The sequence below is a fragment of the Narcine bancroftii genome, chromosome 4, assembly GCF_036971445.1.
Source record: "Narcine bancroftii isolate sNarBan1 chromosome 4, sNarBan1.hap1, whole genome shotgun sequence".
NCBI classification, from domain to species: domain Eukaryota; kingdom Metazoa; phylum Chordata; class Chondrichthyes; order Torpediniformes; family Narcinidae; genus Narcine; species Narcine bancroftii.
Window position 1 is genome coordinate 198384797 of NC_091472.1, and position 19189 is coordinate 198403985.

The 19189-nt window shown below is 38.5% G+C and overlaps 1 protein-coding gene and 2 long non-coding RNA genes across 9 annotated transcripts in view; 2 read left to right on the forward strand and 1 right to left on the reverse strand.

Annotated features, from left to right (window-relative positions):
• On the reverse strand, positions 1-16816 carry LOC138761442 (la-related protein 7-like). 7 transcript variants are annotated; one of them, XM_069933586.1, is made up of 7 exons: positions 16536-16816; positions 5988-6093; positions 5571-5903; positions 5335-5475; positions 5028-5130; positions 3710-4775; positions 1-2693 (listed from the first exon to the last, which is right to left on the reverse strand). In XM_069933586.1, the coding sequence occupies exons 6-7, from the start codon at positions 3921-3923 to the stop codon at positions 1798-1800; spliced, it is 1110 nt and encodes a 369-aa protein (XP_069789687.1). In that variant the 5' UTR covers positions 3924-4775; positions 5028-5130; positions 5335-5475; positions 5571-5903; positions 5988-6093; positions 16536-16816; the 3' UTR covers positions 1-1797. The 7 variants fall into 7 exon arrangements, 6 of the variants coding, with proteins under 6 accessions (XP_069789687.1, XP_069789686.1, XP_069789688.1 ...); XM_069933585.1 differs by having other exon boundaries at positions 5028-5125; positions 16536-16815; XR_011356323.1 differs by lacking the exon at positions 5028-5130 and having other exon boundaries at positions 16536-16793.
• Positions 4158-5211, forward strand: LOC138761443 (uncharacterized). The gene is made up of 2 exons (XR_011356324.1): positions 4158-4590; positions 4679-5211. It is a non-coding gene; the product is annotated as an uncharacterized lncRNA (long non-coding RNA).
• LOC138761444 (uncharacterized) overlaps positions 16715-19189 on the forward strand; it is an 18664-nt gene continuing 16189 nt past the window's right edge. The window contains exon 1 of the long non-coding RNA XR_011356325.1: positions 16715-16945. This is a non-coding gene — a long non-coding RNA (uncharacterized lncRNA). The remainder of the gene's footprint in view (positions 16946-19189) is intronic.

Below are 19189 nucleotides of genomic sequence, written 5' to 3' on the forward strand. Positions count from 1 at the left end.
AAAAATTCCTTAATTCTCTTCCAAAAAGTTTCCACCAAGTAGAATGCAAAAGTGAACCAACTTACTTATGACACCTTAAACATAAAAGAAGAAAAAAAAACTACATTTCCTTAACTTCTCAGGCGTTAAATATAACTGATGTATAAAATTTTAATGAACCAATCTTGCATTCACTACTTTAGTCCTCACATATATTCATCCAGTCATCCTGAGAAATCGATATCGACAGGCATTTTTCCCATCGGAGCCTAGTTTTATAAAGATCCGGCTAAAGGATTTTAAGCTGTGATATAGCATACATCTCAGATATAAATCCCTTCTTACACCCTTCAGTAAGTAAACTTTCAAATGTAGACCACCTAGGCAACCGTAGCATATGCCCTAAATTATGTAAGACTAAGGTTCTAACCTGATAATAAGTAAACAGGGTATTTGAAGGTATTCCATATTTCTCCTTCATTCTTTGAAACGAAATAAAATACCCAGCTTCATAACAATCCTCTACAAACTTCATACCTCTCTGTTCCTACATTTTCAAACTCTAATTATTTAATAAAAAACAAAAAAGGTTATTCTGATTTTTAGCTGAAAATTTACCTTCAGTACCTATAATTTAATTCTTCTTACTCCATAATTCTATTAAATATTTCAGCTATAGTTAATTATAACTCTGTAAAAGCTGAGAATTCTATTTATAAATAAAATAATTGATTCTCGTCTCATTAATCTGGGACAATTCGATCGTAGCCCAAACCAAGGATTTATCCACATCAAACATTCTTTTAATACATTTCATTTGCAAGGATTCATAATAATTTTGAAAATGAGGAAGTTTCCATCGCCATAAAGCATATTTCCAAGTCAATTTCTGCAAATACACCCTTGACATTTTCCCTCTCCATACAAAATGTCCTCACCAAAGCATTCAAATTTTAAAAATAATTTTAGGGGAATTCTGCAAGGAATAAACTGAAAAAGGTATTGTACACAGGGAAAGATATTCATTTACACACAATTTACTCGTCCTATAAACGTTATTGGTAAATCTTTCTACCGATTTAAATAGTATTTAATTTTAGACAATAAAGGTAAATAATTCAATTCATATAAATTACCGTAATGATCATCTATTATATTTCCTAAATAATTCGACCAGACCACTTGAATGTCGCAATATATAAGATTAATAGTACACTCCAGCGAAGGGCAATATTTTGCTCTTATCCCAATTCATTTACATCTTCATTATTCAACATATTTTTCCAGTCTCGCATGTAGATTCCCCAACGACAGCATAGGTTGCGTTAAATATATCAAGATATCATCTACACGATCACGATGGAATGAGGCACAATGACCTCCGTCAATGTGTGAAAAGGTCATTGATCAGATTGAAACCGGCAGAGGCATGTAAATCACAGTCGATGTGGGTAGTGTTACATGGAGTTTTATTTCAGGGTCTCTGTTGGCAGTGAGCCATTGACCATTGTCACCTACGTCGATCGTCCCCTGGGCACAGTTACTCTAGACAGGGTGCCATTGACCAAGGTCACTGGGAGAATACGATCATTGACCACGATCACTTGGGGCCTCATGACCGTGTCTTTAGTCACTCTGGGGAGAAGATCTTCACGACAGGCGTATTTGGACATTTCCTAAAATTTCGCGGATATTCCAGCACTGTTTGCTGCATCGATACTGCATCATGTCCACTCGTGGATGGTGACACTAACTCCAGGAAGTGAAAACCGGGCAACAGAGAATGCGAAAATCTCTGGAGTCCACAGCCTGGGACACTTAACGGACAAAATGTAATATTGAGGTGACTAAATATTTTAATGCGCTCTTCAACTGTTCCCTGAATTTGGATTGTGTCACCACATAAATAAACGTGTTGGTGCAGCAGTTAAGATTACTCAACAAAAAGCTAACCTCATAAAATATATATTCTGAATCATTCCACTGTCCACCTGTTCCTGTGATCTGATAATAGAGGAAATGTGCAACCGCAGTCACCCACAGGATGATGAAGCAGCCGGAGAGGGTGAAGAGTAAAACCATAGACCTTCTCCTGCTCTCCATCTCGGGATCATTGTGGTTGACCCCCCTGCTCTGTCCCCTCAGCGCTTTACGGACACGACTGGTCATTATAATGTGTCGGACTGTCAGAGAGTTAAGCAACAGAATTATAGTGAATGGGATGAGTGGAGTTAATAGCGTATCGAACCAGTCAAATGCTCTCCACGCCACGTCAGTATAGTAACTTGGTTTAACAACAATGAACCAGGGAACATTGTCGGTCACGTTACCAGGTTCAACTGTGAAGTAGAAGGGAATGTTTTTCAGAATGAACACAACGCCGGATGTTGATAGAATTAAAACTGCAGTTTTCCTGGAGCAATATTTAGTTTTCAGCTTCTGGAAACAAATGGCGATAAACCTATCAACGGTGAACCAAACTGTGAACCAGACTGAGAAGTCCCTAGCAACACGCATGAAGACAACTCTTAAAATGGACACAGTGGTAATATACAGAAAGCTGACATGGAAATAACGATCATTGATTCGAAACAATATGGCCTCAAGGATGATGAAGAATAGATCTGCCGTTGCCATGGCCACCAGGTAGAATGTGGTGCATTTGCAGAGGCCGCATTTTCCCCGAGAAAGAATTGCAATCGCCATAACGTTCACTGGAAAAAATACAACATGCGGAATTATTGTTAATTGGACACGAACTCTCCGATTCATAACACAGGATACATTTTTCCAAAGAAATAAACGAGAAAGTTTGTAATGGGTGAGCGATGGAATCTGTCAATATTAAAATGTCTAAACTAGTTCAACCTGTCAACCTTTAGTAGTTCATGCTGAAAGTTCGAGGGAGAACACTCCTCTCTTCCCGCAAGACAATGTTATTTTTATTGCCCCACCATTCTTTTGGGGATTGATGGAACCTAACCACCAGGTCCGACCAATGCTCACAGTGTTATCCACGCTCCTGAAACTCACCATTGTTACAGAAGGCAAGGAAGTTTTAATGGGAAGTTAAAGTGGCCCAGTTTCCAGTTAAATACGCTTTTGATAAGTGGGAAAGTCCACTGACGAGAATTCCCCACCTTGAGTAACTTATTACACTGACACTAATTATCATCAGGTAATCGTGTACTAGGTGTATTTCTGCAGTGCTAGACGATGCCAAAAATATACAACCACTGATGGCAGCGATTGAACACCAGTTTGTGACACAAAGAAAGTGAACCTCAACAATTGAGACGGTGCCACTGACAGACGTGCACTGTTTCTGTAAAACTTTGCGCTTGTGTCTTATTCTGAGTCCCTTCTTTTATTGCGCCGCGCCTTGATTCGTTGCTCACCACCAAACAGACCAGCACCATAAACTCTCCCGGTAATACTTTGTGGAGCTGCCTGACATAAACTCCGGTAACAAATGAAAGATATCCCACTAAAGCACATGAAAATATTTTCGAGGCTTTGGCATAACCGATCTCCTGCAGTTAAACACAGAATCTAAAGCTACGGGATCCTAGATGTTTGCATGTAGTTATGTGATAGATCGAGTTTCGCCATGATGTTCTCCAATAGTGACGCTTAAGGTAAAACAGAGAAATATAAGCTCAAACAATAAAAACATACAAGGACAACGCATGTAGAGTTTTCCATATTTTGAATTACTGCATTCGCTTACCGGGGATGCCTGTGAAAGCGATGATGACATACAATATTACCTCGACACTGTAATACAATTCGCGCATAGTTTTTTTCACTGAAATGAATACCCAATTATATTGTCGATAGTCTCTCCGAATGAACGTTCTAGGCGTCACGAGGATATTATATTTATGGCTATCACAATTCCCTTGGAGGTTTGGATGTAAATGATGACAAACAGATGACGACATGGAAAGCAGGTAAAGTCCTGATACAGCGGAATATGTTCACTTCACAGCTTCAATTAGAAGCCTCAAAGGCTACATGAAAGGAATAATTCGGAGAAGAATTCTGGAAGAAAATGAATCCCGTTTATAGGGAAATCATTCCATCGTGACACGGCTGAGTTAGCGTCAGGCCTTTACAGAGCCATCAATCAGGACCTGACCAGGGTTCGAATCCCGCATTGCCAGTAAGGAGTTTGTACGTTCCCCCATGTCTGCGTGGGTTTTCTCCGTGGATCCGGTTTCCTCACACCCTTCATAATGTTACCGGCGTGCAGTGTGTTGGGTGTAAATTGGGGGACATGGACTCGTATGGTCCGAATTGACCTGTTACAACCATTACAAGATGTTTTATTGACGGTAGGCGATGTTACCACGTGCACCGCATCGATAACTGGACAAAGACAGTTGGGGATTTCCATGACCGTCATTTCGATATGGACCAATAAGATGAATGATGACGATGATAATGAATGATAAGTGACTGTCCTTGATAGCAAGGCCCACTTTATCCGGATGTGTCTCCATGACGCTTGGTGAAACTGGGCATTGAACACAAGTGTTAAACGAGAACTTTATTCTCTTCATACAGTTCACAAAAGAAGGAGTTTCTGATGGCCTGACAGCAATAATCGTGAGTCAATACTACTATTCTGAATTCATCACTGTTTCCTGCATCAATCAAACTTGCATGTTTTCTAAACGAATTTCATTTTGCACAGCATGTTGACCGACGAAGATACAAGGTTCAAATACATTCACACAACCGAAGGATATAATTCTGTCCATTCCATCATGAGACAATCACTGGAAGACTTCCTACAAAGGAATAGGATAAGTCAAGCACATTCGCGCCACAAACTTTAATAACAATGACTATTGCTGAGTATGTTATGATACGAACAGAGAACATAGAACAATACAGAACAGCAGAGGCCCTTCGGCCCTCGATGTTAAAAATTCCCCTATATTTCAGTCTCCAACACCTTCCCCGGCAAACCATTCCAAGCACCCACAACTCTCTGTGAAAGAAGTACCTATGATGGCTCCCCAAAACTTCCCTCCCTTTACCTTGTGCTATGTCTTCTGGTGTTTTCTGATCCTTCCCTTGGAATCGGTTGCTGGCTGTCCACTTTATTAATGCTTCTATCAAGTCTCTTCTCATCCCTCTACGCTTCAAAGTAAAATAAAAGATGTTCCAGCTCTACTAAACTTGTTTAAGACATTAAATATACAAAACATGGGCTGAATTTTACTGGAGCAATGTGCGAGTTTATTCTTCCAATTTAATCTTTAATACCTTTACAGGAAACCTTAACATCAATGTACATTCAATTTATTGTGAAGTGGCTAAGGCTTTAAAAAAAATCATTCATACTTAGATAGTACTCTGAGAGGAATAACCTCTTCTTCCACCTTGTGCCTATCTTTATGCCTTTTTTTTTACGTTTCCTCTTGCCTTTGGACATGGATTTGTCTTTCTTGTCACCTGAACCATGTTCATCTTCAGTAGAAAGATCTGGATAACCAATTTAAAATACCAATGTTAAGCAAGATTGTACCATGGTCTGGATTACAGAATAGAAGTAAGTATTGGAATAATTTGGGACTTGCCTTTGATGTCTTTTTCACTGTCTGTCTTCTCTTTTTCTCTGTCAATTCTTCTAACTTTTACAGAGGACACTGCCTCCAGCTTTTCGGGACTATTTCTTTTGCGTTTCCTCCGACTGGACTCTTCAGGTACTTTTTCCTGTTTACGTGTTTCATTTTTCGTCTTAGCCTTGCAAAGATCTGCCACATCAGACTCCGAACAATCAGATGTAACTCTGCTCTCCTTCACTTTGTCTGAGGAATCACCATGTTCTTTGTGGGACTGGTCGATCATTTCCGTAGTTGATTGATTACAGCTTTCTGTCTTTCTTTATTTCTTATTTTTCTTTTCTTCCTCTGCAAAAAAAGTGAAATGAAGTTTTAATTAATATTTGAAATTTGAAAAATATCAATGATGCAGAATCACCCAAGATGGTTTACCTGGGGTATTGTCACTGGAATTAAGCCCTGGAACTGGTTTATTCTTTACTGTTTTAGGGAAAAGTCCAGGCTTTCGTGTTGCATCTTCTGGAGGATTATTCAACAACTTGAAAATAAAAAAATAAAAAATTTTCAAAAAAAAAACCAAAACTTGTTTAAGACATGTTTAACAAATCAATCAACATCCTGGAAACCTCCTTTTTGCCCTCTTCATAGCTTCCTCCTTCGACCAACAATGAGGAGACCAGAGCTGAACACAATACCTCAGTGTGGTCTTACCAAATATTTGTAGAGTTGTAACATGTCCTCTCTACTCCTGAATTCAAGCGCCCAATTTATGAATCCTAGCATTTAGTCGGCATTTTAACTACCCTAACAACCTGCGGGAAGACCTTGAGGGATGTAAGGATTTGGGCGTCATATTTCTATTAGTGGGCATCTTCGCCACCGAGATCTAAATTCTGCAATCTCAACCAAAATATGCTACCTCATACGTGTCTGCGAAGGAAAATAGTCTTAAAGGTCGCAATAAAATATGGAATAAATGCTGTTGTTTACAACGAAGGCATGATGCGAAAATGATTTCAAATGGTTCATTCAACGAAATCGTTATACAGGTTTTCCCTGTCTTACGATCCACACGAATTATGTCCACTCGCAAATATGATAAAAAAAATTAAAACTACCGTAGAATTTCATATTTTGTATTCAAATAATTGCATACAGTGGTCCTCGCTGCTGGCGGCAGCTCGAAGTCCCCGATTCACTTTCCCCGCGGCAATCCGACGTCCCCCTTCTCCCACTAATCACCAAACTTGAGTAACAACCGATGCACCGGAGGGGGGGTGGGGGGGGGGGTTTGAGGTCGTAGGCTCTGTACATGACAGAGGGTAAGATGAGTGATTACGTTCTCCATGTTTTAATATTGCATTGTGGATCATGGCCCATGATAAAAGAATCAATTCAAACGATTGAACTTATCAAATTTATTACAGTATTCTAAAGATCACAGCACAGAAGTATGTCGGAGCCTCTTTTACGCAAGATGCAAACGTACATTTTGAATATGATCGTATTACCACAAAGAGTGCAATAGGTTCTAAAAACTGTTTGGAGTTTGCAAAGTGTTGAACTGCCTGTTGAACGGTTAGTATAACGCTATTGCCTGGCTTCGAATCTGGCGCTATCTCCTCCTCTCTCACTCACGCTCACGCTCGCTCGCCGTCTGTCTCTCTCCCCTCTCTCCCCTTTCCTCCCTCTCTCTACCATCTCCCCGACTCTTTCCTCACTCTCTCTCCTCACCATCTCTCATTGTCTTTCCTCGCTCCCGTACCCTCTGTCATCACTCTCTCCCCCAATCTGGTTCACTCTCTCTCTCCCTCATTAATTTGAGGAAACGTGGGAATCTGTGTGAACTGATTAATGTCGTGATTTGACAACAGTCTTCTTCCTTAATTTTTTTTTTCGTTTTCCAACATGCAGCACACGAACATGCCATTCGGCCAATTTAATCTGTTCTAAAATATTATTTCGCATTGTCCCATTAACTTGAGAATACGCCTTTACCGTCACAAACATGCATGAATACAAACTTTTATGCGAATCAAAATCGAGATCGCACCTATCACTTCATGTAGCGGCTCTCAATAAAGAAGTTTGCTCTATGATTATGAATATTTAATTCAGCCACAGAGTATGGTAACAGGCTCTTTCGGCCAACAAGCCCGTGCAGCCACCTGCACCCAATTGAGCTAGAACACATGGTACGATTTTTTGAATGATGGGAGGAAGCTGGAGCCCGCGGCGGGAACCCATGCAGACACGGAGAGAACGTGCAAACTCCTGGCAGTCAGAGCAAAATCGCTGGCGCTGTGACAGCGTGCCGTCCCAAAGTTTCTTTCATACACTTTTACTTTCACATTTAATCCCTATCCTTTCGTTGTTGTCTCTCCTCACATTTCGTGTGAATTTCACGCTTGAATATTTTTCAGTCTGTTCTGCTCATAACGTTGCACACCTCCAGCAAATTTACCTTCACTCTCCAACGCTCCTGTGGATAAAGTAGTAAACTGATAAACATTGCCCTGTAACTCAATTTCTCGAATCTCGCGAACAACTTTGTGCAGCTCTGATCCCTTTGAAACTTTTTGATATCTTTCCTGGAGTGGGTGACTAGTAGAGCGCACACGACTCCGAATTTTGCCTCTCTAAATCAGCTTCACCATAACATCCCCACTCCTGTACAAAACTCTTTTGTTTATGGGAGGTAAAGTTACCACACACTCTCTTTCCAACTTTATCTATCAGTGATGATAGTTTCAGGAAGTTATATAGTTTTTATTCCCAGATCCATATGTTCCACTTCAGTTCTCAGTGATCCACTGTTTACAATGTAGATTCTACCTTGGCTCGTCCTCCCGAAGCGAAACAACTCACATTTGTCTGCTGCAGATTCCATCTGATATTTTTCGGCCAATTTTCTCAGTTGCTCTTGATCCCGCTGTAAACTTTAAAACCCTTCGTTGCTGTACATACAGCAATATTTTTCTCATTTTCAAATTTGCTAATCCAATTTACTACGCTGTCATCGGATTTTGCTCCCGTCCTGAGGCACATAATTAGGCAAAAGCCTACAGTTATAAAGGCAATCATGAACAACTGATCTGTGGGGAAATCAAGTTCGAACGGATAAAACCAGTAACAATCATGAAGAAGTGTTCACACTAAACGAAGAACGTTATTCATGTGCAATACGAATGCACAACACACACACAATCACACACACACACGTGCGCATGGAAAGCAGTAATGTTCTGACACGAATTAGCTGAACCATACGCGTGTTATTTCGAGTTTTCAAACGAATATTGCCTTCCATTTCACCCATCTCTTCCCCGTCATTTAATAGTCAAACTATTTGGAGAGCGCTAAACGGGAAAAGGAGAGCCTTAGAACAGCAGAAAAGGAGCGAGGGAGGACATCTGCTTGTCCTTCGCAGCTCGTGAGTTCGTGCACCAGGCAGCAGTTTCCTCGATGACCGGGGTCCGCTAGCGGTGCGAGTCTGGGAACGACAGGCTCCAGTGGAGGCAGCATGAGCTCGGGGCAAATAAGCTCCGATGAGGATGCGGAGGAGGTCAACCGGGACACCGATCGCAGTAATCGCAAGGGCCGTCGAGTTCCAGACAAGGTTCGGCGGGGCGACAGCGATGGCTGTAATGGCGGAGGTCTGGTGTACAAGGGACCCAGCCACGAGGCAAGGAGAAGTTGGAAGGTTGTGCTGCTACAGGAAAGGGAGGATGAGGGCCCATAGCACCCCTTAAGAGACATTTTACAGACTCTAACCAAAATGGAAAATAAGTTGGAGAAGGTAGTGGATAAAAGGGCCAGCGTAATATCAGAAACAATTAGGATGGAAGGGGCCCTTGTGAATATTATAGGCAGGGTGACAGAGTTAGAGGAGAGATTGTGGGCAGGGGAGGATAGAATTGCTACAATGCAGCAAGGAATTAAAGTCTCCTCAAATAAAGAGATGAGGTATGGGGGAAGTTGGACTTCCTGGAGAACTTCACAAAACACTGAAACATTAAATTAGTAGAATTGAAAGAAAATACAGAGGGGGGAGGGAATCTTGCAGAGTTCTTAACTAAATGGATCCTCGAAGTACTAGAAAAGGAGGCGCATGGAAAGTGCTGATGGGGAAACGGAAAAGAAAGATGAACAAAGTATGAAATGGCCATGTTCAACTATATGACTTTAAATATTAACGGATACATAACCAAATCAAAAGGAAGAAGCTGTTAAATTTCCTGAAGAAAGAAAAAAATTGATATAGCGTTCGTGCAAGAAACACATTTAACTGAAGTGGAACATAAGAAATTAAAGAGAGATTGGATAGGAAATGTAACAGCAGCATCATATAATTCAAAAGCCAGAGGAATAGCTATATTAATCAATAAAAATGTACCAATCAAAATAGAAGAGGAAATAACAGATCCAGCAGGGAGGTATGTAATGATAAAATGTCAGATATATTCAGAATTTTGGAATTTACTCAATGTATATGCACCTAATGAAGAAGATCAAAAATTTATACAAGATATATTTTGAAGATCACAGATACGCAAGGGAATATAGTAATAGGAGGGGATTTTAACCTTAATTTGGACTCAAGTATGGATAAAATTGGAAAAAAGGACTAACAGAAAGAACAAAGTAATCAAATTTATAATTAAATCGATGCAGGAAATGCAACTTTTGGATATATGGAGGAAACAACACCCAAAGGAAAAGGAATATTCATATTATTCGAGTAGACATAAAACATATTCAAGGATAGACCTATTCCTGTTATCAGCCCACATTCAAGGAAGAGTTAAGAAAACGGAATATAAAGCTAGATTGTTATCAGATCACTCACCCCTGTTATTGGTAATAGAGGACATCACACCAAGAATGTATAGATGGAGATTAAACTCCATGCTACTTAAAAGACAGGATTTCAGAGAATTCATTGAGCGACAAATTAAAATGTACTTTGAAATGAATACGGAATCAGTGAAAAATAAATTTATACCATGGGACACAATGAAAGCATTCATCAGAGGACAGATAATAAGTTATGTAACTAAGATGAAGAAGGACTACAATCGAGAAATAGAACAGTTGGAAAGGGAAATAACAAATACAGAAAAAGAATTCTTCTTTGGCTTGGCTTCGTGGACGAAGATTTATGGAGGGGGTAAAAAGTCCACGTCAGCTGCAGGCTCGTTTGTGGCTGACAAGTCCGATGCGGGACAGGCAGACACGATTGCAGCGGTTGCAAGGGAAAATTTGTTGGTTGGGATTGGGTTTTTCCTCCTTTGCCTTTTGTCAGTGAGGTGGGCTCTGCGGTCTTCTTCAAAGGAGGTTGCTGCCCGCCAAACTGTGAGGCGCCAAGATGCACGGTTTGAGGCGTTATCAGCCCACTGGCGGTGGTCAATGTGGCAGGCACCAAGAGATTTCTTTAGGCAGTCCTTGTACCTTTTCTTTGGTGCACCTCTGTCACGGTGGCCAGTGGAGAGCTCGCCATATAACACGATCTTGGGATCAATTAGCAATAAAGGAAAATACAACTAAAAGAAATAATTGACAGACAAGAAAATAAAACATGAAACACTGCAAACATACAAGGTGAGAAGAACATAATGAAGAAAAAACAGAAATATTATGAGCTAGGAGAAAGAAATGAACAAAATACTAGCGTGGCAGCTTAAGACAGAACAAACTAAAAGAACGGTATTTGCATCAAGGAAAAAGGACAAACAAATTAAATATAACCCAATGGAGATCAATGAAAACTCCTGGAAGTAATGAACCAGATTGAAAAAAAACACAAAACATACCAGATTCAAGCAAAACAGCAATAATTACAGTAATACCAAAGACGGGGAAAGATCCACTAACACCAGCATTGTATAGACCAATATCTCTATTTAACACAGATTATAAGATAATAGGTAAACTATTAGCAAACAGATTGGCCGACTGTGTACCAAAAATAGTAAAACTAGACCAAACTGGATTTATTAAAAAAATACGAACAATGGACAATATCTATAAATTCATTAACTTAATCCATGCAGTACAAGGAAACAAAACCCCAACAGTAGTGGTTGCTTTAGACGCAGAGATAGCCTTTGACAGAGTAGAATGGAATTATTCATTCAAAATACTACAAAAATTCAACCTACCAGAGAAATATATTAATTGGATTAAAGCATTATATAAGGGATCATTGGCGAAAGTGACAGTAAATGGATATATATCAAACCAATTTAAATTAAGCAGATCAACAAGGTAGGGATGTCCACTATCTCCCTCACTGTTCGTGTTAACTATAGAACCACTAGCAGAACTGATAAGAACAGAAAACAAAATACGAGGGATAAAAATAAAAGAGAAGGAATATAAAATCAGTCTATTTGGTGATGACGTTATAATATACTTAACAGAACCAGAAATATCAATAAAAGAATTACATAAGAAATTGAAGGAATCTGGAGAAGTATTGGGGTACAAGATCAACACAAATAAAAGTGAGGCAATGCCAATGAATAATGTGGATTTCACAAAGTTTAAGGAAGAATTATCATTTAGATGGCAAATACAAGCAATTCGATACCTAGATATACAACTAAATAATAATTTCGGCCATCTATATAAAGTAAATTATCAGCCATTAATGAAAAAAATTACAAGACGACTTAGAGCACTGGAAAGACTTACCACTAACACTGATAGGAAGGATAAACTGTATTAAAATGAACATCTTCCCAAGGATACAATACATATTTCAATCATTACCAATTCACCTAACAGAGAAATTCTTCAAGGAGCTAAAGAAAATAATAAGGAAATTCTTATGGAAAGGGGGGAAACTGAAGATAGCACTAGATAAATTAACAGAATGGTACAAAAAAGGAGGCTTACAAATACCAAACTTTAAGAATTACTATAGAGCAGCACAATTAAGATACCTATCAGATTTTTATCAAACAAGGGAAAAACCAGATTGGACCAGATTAGAGCTAGATAAAATAGGAGAGAAGATATCTGAGCATATACTCTATAAGTGGGATGAAAAATTGGTGCAACGTAGGAATTCACCAGTATTACACAATCTGCTCAACATTTGGAAGAAGATTCTCGTAGAAAGGAATAAAATAAATTATCAACTGCCAAAATTAATATTGATACAAAATCAACTAATCCCTTTCACAATAGATAACCTTTCCTTCAGAGAATGGGAGAGAAAAGGGATCAAAAGAATATAAAATTGTTTTTTGGGAAATAAATTATTATCTTTTGAACAAATGAAGGATAAATATAATATAACTCACAATACGAGGTCTGCATACCACCAACTGAAAACCTACTTGAAGGACAAATTGGGAAACAGTCTGAGATTACCAGAAGGAAGCAATTTTGAATATGTGATTACAGACACAATGATAATTTAAAAATTTATAACAAACATGTACATCAAACTGCAAGAAAAGGAGAATGAGCAAACAAACTGTAAACCTAAACAAAAATGGGAACAAGATCTAAACATAAAGTTAAAGAATGAAACATGGGAAAAGGTATGCTCCGGAACCATGAGAAATACAAGAAACACGAGGTTACGCATGATACAATATAATTGGTTACACAGGCTATACATCACACCCCAAAAGTTAAATAAATGGGAACCAACAGTATCAGACATATGTTTTCACTATAAAAAGGAAACGAGAACAACAATACATGCAATTTGGACATGTGAGAAAGTGAAAAACATTTGGGAAGATCTAAGCCAGATATTAAATAAAATCACAAAAAAGCAATATACCAAGAAACCCAGAGATCTTCCTTCTAAGTAATATAAGAAATAAAGAATTTGGACTCGATTTGGATGGAGCACAGAAAAGATTTATTATGATAGTCCTAGCTGTAGCAAAAAAATGTATTATGTCAACGTGTAAATTAGAAGACAACTTGAAAATACAACAATGGTACATAGAAATAAATAAATGTATTCCATTATAAAAAATAACATATAATTTAAGGAATAACATCACAATATTCGAACAAATATGGGAACCATACATGAAATACAATAGAGAAATCCTACCATGAACCTCCACCACCTAAAATGACAGAAAGAGAAGACAACAAAATGAACTGACTCAGTATATAAAAGTAATATATAAAAATTTCTTTTTTATTTTATTAAGTGACAACATTGTTTAACGGATTTAATGTATCTTATAGATTGAACTTTGAATAAATGTGAAGGGGGAGAGGGAGGGAGGGAAGGGAGGGGGAATAGGGGAGAAAATGACACTATATATATTCAAGAGAAAAATGTCTGTATGTATTTTGATCAATATGGTTTATTGTGTAAAAAATAAAAAAATTAAAAAAAAGAAAAGGAGGTGCTGGGAACCTCATTAAAATAGAAAGACCATTTAGAGCCCCAATCCCTAAGCAAGGACAAGGACCTGGTCTATACTTAAGTTTATATTTTCAAGATCGTGAAAAAATATTAGGGACAGCAGCAAAAGGAGCAATTCAGAGGAGAGCCGCTTTTGTGTCAAGGGGGGTAGAAAGTTTTCATTTATCCAGATATTAATGCAGCTCTGCTCAAGAAGCAAAAAGACTTTGGAACGGTTAAGTGATCAGCAAAGCAAAAGGGCTATGATTGTGTTTAGTGGGGGGGGGGGGGGGGTGGGGTGGGGGTAGGGGAATGTATTTTCTTTACAGAAAAAAGAGAAAGAACATCAATTTATACATATCCTGCCGGCACTAAATGGTGGACCAAATGGAAATCAGTAAAAAGAGCAATAAGACTTAAAAATTATTAAAACTAATAGACTAGGAGGACGTGGATATCTGTGATAGATAAAGAATGGGATTTTGGCTGTTTTCTGATTTAAAACAAAATCATAAAATATGTAATATTTACAGGTCTGGCGGGTACTGGGACTGGACGGGTGCAGGCTGCTGAGCATGAGAAGGGGAGTTATGGTGACCATATGGTAAGGGGTAACGGCAGCAAGAGGAGGAGAGTGACAATCAGAGGCTTGCGTGGAGGGTGGCTGAGACATGTGTATGAAGTGTGTGGGGTATGTGCTCCCTTTTATTATTTAGAGGTGTATGTTTGTGAGTGTGTTTGTATGTATGTGATGGTGTTGTAGGAGAATTGATTTATGATGTCTTTTTTCCCCAGGGCCTGACATGGCTTGGATGGTTGTGGAGCAACAGGCAGCTAGTAAGAAATTAGGTCTGTGGGGTTGGGGGAGTGTGGCGGTGGTGATAGAGGGAAAACATTTAGGGAGGGAGCCCTGATGTAATGGCTAAAAGTGTAAAGTATGCTACTTTTAATCTTAATGGCTTAAATAGACTGATGAAATTTAAAAAAAAAATGTCTTAGCACACATTACAAAAATAGGATTAGATCTGACCTTTCTCCAAGGAATGCATTTTAACCATATAACCATTGATGGAGTTAAAACAGGTCATGTCAGCCTTTCGAGTCCGCACCTGTTCACTAGAACAATGCCACTAGCTCAAACTTCCCACTCACCACCAATAACCCTCCAATCTCCTGACCTCCATGTACACATCCAACCTTTTCTTAAATGACAGAAAGGACCCTGACACAACTATCTCATTTGGAAGTTCATTCCATTCTGCCACCATTCACTGAGTGACAAAGCCACCTCTAATATATCTCCTAAAGTGTTGCCCCCTTACCCTTAACTTATGACCTCTTGTTCCAACCTCTCCTGTCCTCAGGGAAATGTGTGTGTTTATGTCTAGTCTTTCTATTCCTTTCATAATTTTAATTACCTCTATCAAGTCTCCTCTCAGTCGTCTACATTCCAATAAAGTCCCATTCTCCTTACTTTCTCCCTGTAATCCAGATGCTGTAAGCTAGGCAACATCCTTTTAAACCTTCTGTGCACCCTCGCCACCTTATCTATACCCTTTCTATAATTTAGAGACCAGAACCGAGCATAGTACTCCAAACCTACCCTCAGCAATGCCTTAAACAGCTGCAGCATCACCTCCCAGCTCCTATACTCTACACTATGATATATGAAGGCCAGCGTAGTTGGGTTTAGTTAATCATCAGTTCATATGCCACTCTGCCGACATGGAAATCCACCTTCTGTGAACTCTGTACCATAACACCCAGGTCCCTATGCTACTCTACGTGCCTCAATGCCCTCCCCTTAACTGTATATGTCCTATTCTGGTTATTGTTACTGAAATACAACACCTCAGACTTTTCCACATTGAATTACATCTGCCATCTTTCAGCCCACTCTTCAAAACAGACCAAACCCTTCAGTAATCCAAGAAAATCTATCTCACTATCCACTACTCCCCCTATTTTCGTACCATCTGCATATTTGCTTACACAGTTAAACACACCCTCCTCTAAAACATTAATATAAATGATAAACAACAAGGGACTCAGCACCAATCCCTGAGGTACCCCACTTGTCACATGCTTCCAACCTGAGATACAGTTTTCCACCATGACTCTCTGTTATCTATCCCCCAGCCACCTCTTAACCCATGTCACAATCTCTCTACTAATTCCTCGTGATAGAACCTTCCTTATTAACCTTTCATGCCAAACCTTATCAAAAGCCTTACTAAAATCCAAATAGATCACATCCACTGCTCTACCTTCATCCACCTTTTTTGTCACTTCCTCAAAAAAACTCAACAAGGTTCGTCAAACATGACTTTCCTTTTACAAAACCATGCTGGGTGCCTCTAATCATTCCCTGCTTATACAGGGGGTGTAGCAAGATGGCTAGAAGAATGACCTGTGTTACACCTTTCCCCAGCTGGATTATTAAATACCCGACTTTAAAAATTATAAAAGTGGTTAAAATAGTATCTATAGTTTTTTGAATAACGGTGATTCATCGTAGATACTAATGTGAAGAAATCTAAAACTCAACTTCAGAAGAAATTACCATATAAAAGTATAGACGATCTGAGGCCTACCTGCATAGCAGAATACATAGAGTCGTTGTTGTGAGTCTCAAAGACCAAGAGGATTCCTGCCCGTTGAAATATGACTTCAGCACCGATCCTGCGGTCGCAAGATGGCGCCGGCACTTAGTTGAGCTCGGTCATAGCCGACGCCCATGCACGTGAAGCCGTGTGCGCGTTTATCCCGACCAACAAAGGGGCTCATGAGCCCGCGACGTTGTTGGGTGACCCGGGGGCGTGCAATGCAGCGTTGAAGTACGCCCTTGTGTTCCAGCCGTTCTGCCGGGCATGCGTGGAGCATCCAGGATCCGGGAACTTTTAGAAAATGTGTGGGCTGAGAGGGGAGCCCGAACGCCGGCGCCCCGACGAGGTCGGGTGACCAGACCCGCAGACGCACAGTTTCAGACCTATGGTGACAGAAGGTAAAGAGGAACTTACCTTATTGGAATTTTCCCAGTAGGAGAAGCCTGTCCTTATAGAAGGTAGACCTTACAAAGTGGTTATGGAATCTGGATTGTACTCACTGTTCACTGTTTTGGAATGGATTGCTTTTCAAATGGATAATACGTGAAATCAAATGTCAACTCAAATATCCCAAGGATTTATGGATATGAAAATTTAAATGAATACTTTGTTTGAAGAAATGTCAACTATGAACCAAAAAATGACTGTAGTTAAGAGTGATAATAACAGATGTATAACATCTGTTGATATTGTACAAGATAATTTAAAAAAAGAATCAGAGCTTTCTGAATGTCAAAATCAAGTGGAATGTAATACAAAAAAAATGGAATAAGTAGGTTCTTTTGTAGATTGGGGAATTCAAACCCAATATATTTTTTAAAGTTTGGATCCCAGAGGTATTGGGTAAAGAGTTTTTTCCTGAAGGTTTGGAACTGGATCGAGACCATAGAGCATTGAGGAAAAAAAACCACTTCCTAGACAAACATCAAGGGCGGTTTTGATCCGTTGTTTGAAGTATCAAGATAGCAAAATTATTTTATGAATGGCGGTACAGAAAGCATGGCAGAGTCAATCCCCACTGATGATTCAAAAGAATAGAGTGTTTTTTTAATGCCAATTTGAGTCAATGTGTTATTAGAAGATGACGGGAATTTAATTTGGCTAAAGATATCTTATGGTGAAAGGGCTATAAATTTGCTTTTCATTATCCTGCAATTTTGAATGATTTTTATGGAAACTTTCAATCTCAATGTTTTGAGAATGTTCACGACGCCTTGGTTTTGGCTAATTCATGTTCAGGGATTAAATAATCCAATTAAGAGAAAGAGGGTATTGTCTTATATTTTAAAAAAAATTGATTTTGCCTTTTTACAAGAAATGCATTTGACTGAAAAGGAAGTTTTGAAATTGAAAAGAGATTTGGTTGGACATGTGTTTTTTTCTTCTTTTAATTTAAGTCAAGAGGGGTGGCGATTTTGAATCATAAAAAAAATCAATTTAATTGTATTCTTCAAAGCGAAATGTAGGTAGAGTTTTACGGGTGAATTGTAAAATATTTGCTGAATCCTGGATTTTGCTTAATCTTTATGCACCTAATGTAGATGATGAGCGGTTTATTTCAGAAGCTTTTTTATTGTGAACTCAAGCTAATGAAAATATTTTATTTGGGGGACATTTTAATTGTGTTTTTGAACCTTTATTGGATAGAAACCTGATGGGTATAAGGAAATCAAAGACAGCAATACAGATCAAAGCGTTGATGAAGGATTTAAATATGGTAGATATTTGGAGAAAGGTTAATTCTACAGAGAAGGATTTTCTTTTTTATTCATCACGACGTGATTCGTTTTCTAAGATTGATTTTTTTGGTATCAGCACACCTACAGGGTTGTGTATTGCAAGATGAATATAAAAGTAGAGTTCTATCTGACCATTCATTATTATTTCTTTTTTGTGAAAGTTCAGAAGTGGTAGAGATGGAGGTTCAATGCACTGTTATTGAAAAAAACAGAGTTTTTTTACTTTTGTTAAAGAGCATGTCTCTTTAATTTTGACTGAGAATATTAATTTTGTGGATATTCATTTTGTAATATGGGACGCGCTAAAAGCTTATTTGAGGGGAAAGTTTATTAGCTATATTCTACGAAAGGTAAGAATACAATTTATGGCAGAAAATGTAATGTTGGAAAATCAGATTGCTGCATTAGAGAAAGACTTTCAGAAGGATGTGACTGAAGACAAAAAAACTGTATTAGCAAAATTGAAATTACATTATGATACTTTACAAACTTATTAGTTTGAGTGTTTAATTATTCAAATTAAACAACGTTATTATGAGTTGTGATAAATATCTCACAAGCTACCTGCTTGGCAATTGAAAGCTGAACAGGCATCTCAGACTATTAACACCATTAAAAAGAATTCAATAATTACCTATAAGCTACAGGAAATTAACGACCAGTTTTATTCATTTTATCAAAAATTATATACTTCTGATGGGAATCAGGATAATGGTTCTATTGAATCTTAATTATCTAAATTGAGGTTACTTGTATTAGATGAGAACGATATTCAGGAATTGGAATCTCAATTTACAGATTTTGAAATTAAGGAAGCTACACAGGAAATGCCAAATGGAAAGTTCACAGGGGACAATGGATTTCCTGTGGAATTATATAAATTTTTAATGATGATTTATCTAG

Excerpts from the sequence above, each read along its gene's own strand:
- LOC138761442 (XM_069933582.1), bottom strand. The coding sequence starts at position 5,841 with ATGATCGACCAGTCCCACAAAGAACATGGTGATTCCTCAGACAAAGTG. Across the intron at positions 5,476-5,570 it reads CAGTGAAAAAGACATCAAAG|ATCTTTCTACTGAAGATGAA; the intron begins GCAAGTCCCAAA and ends TTGGTTATCCAG. Across the intron at positions 2,694-5,334 it reads CCTCTCAGAGTACTATCTAA|TGAACGTTATGGCGATTGCA; the intron begins GTATGAATGATT and ends TATTTTTTCCAG.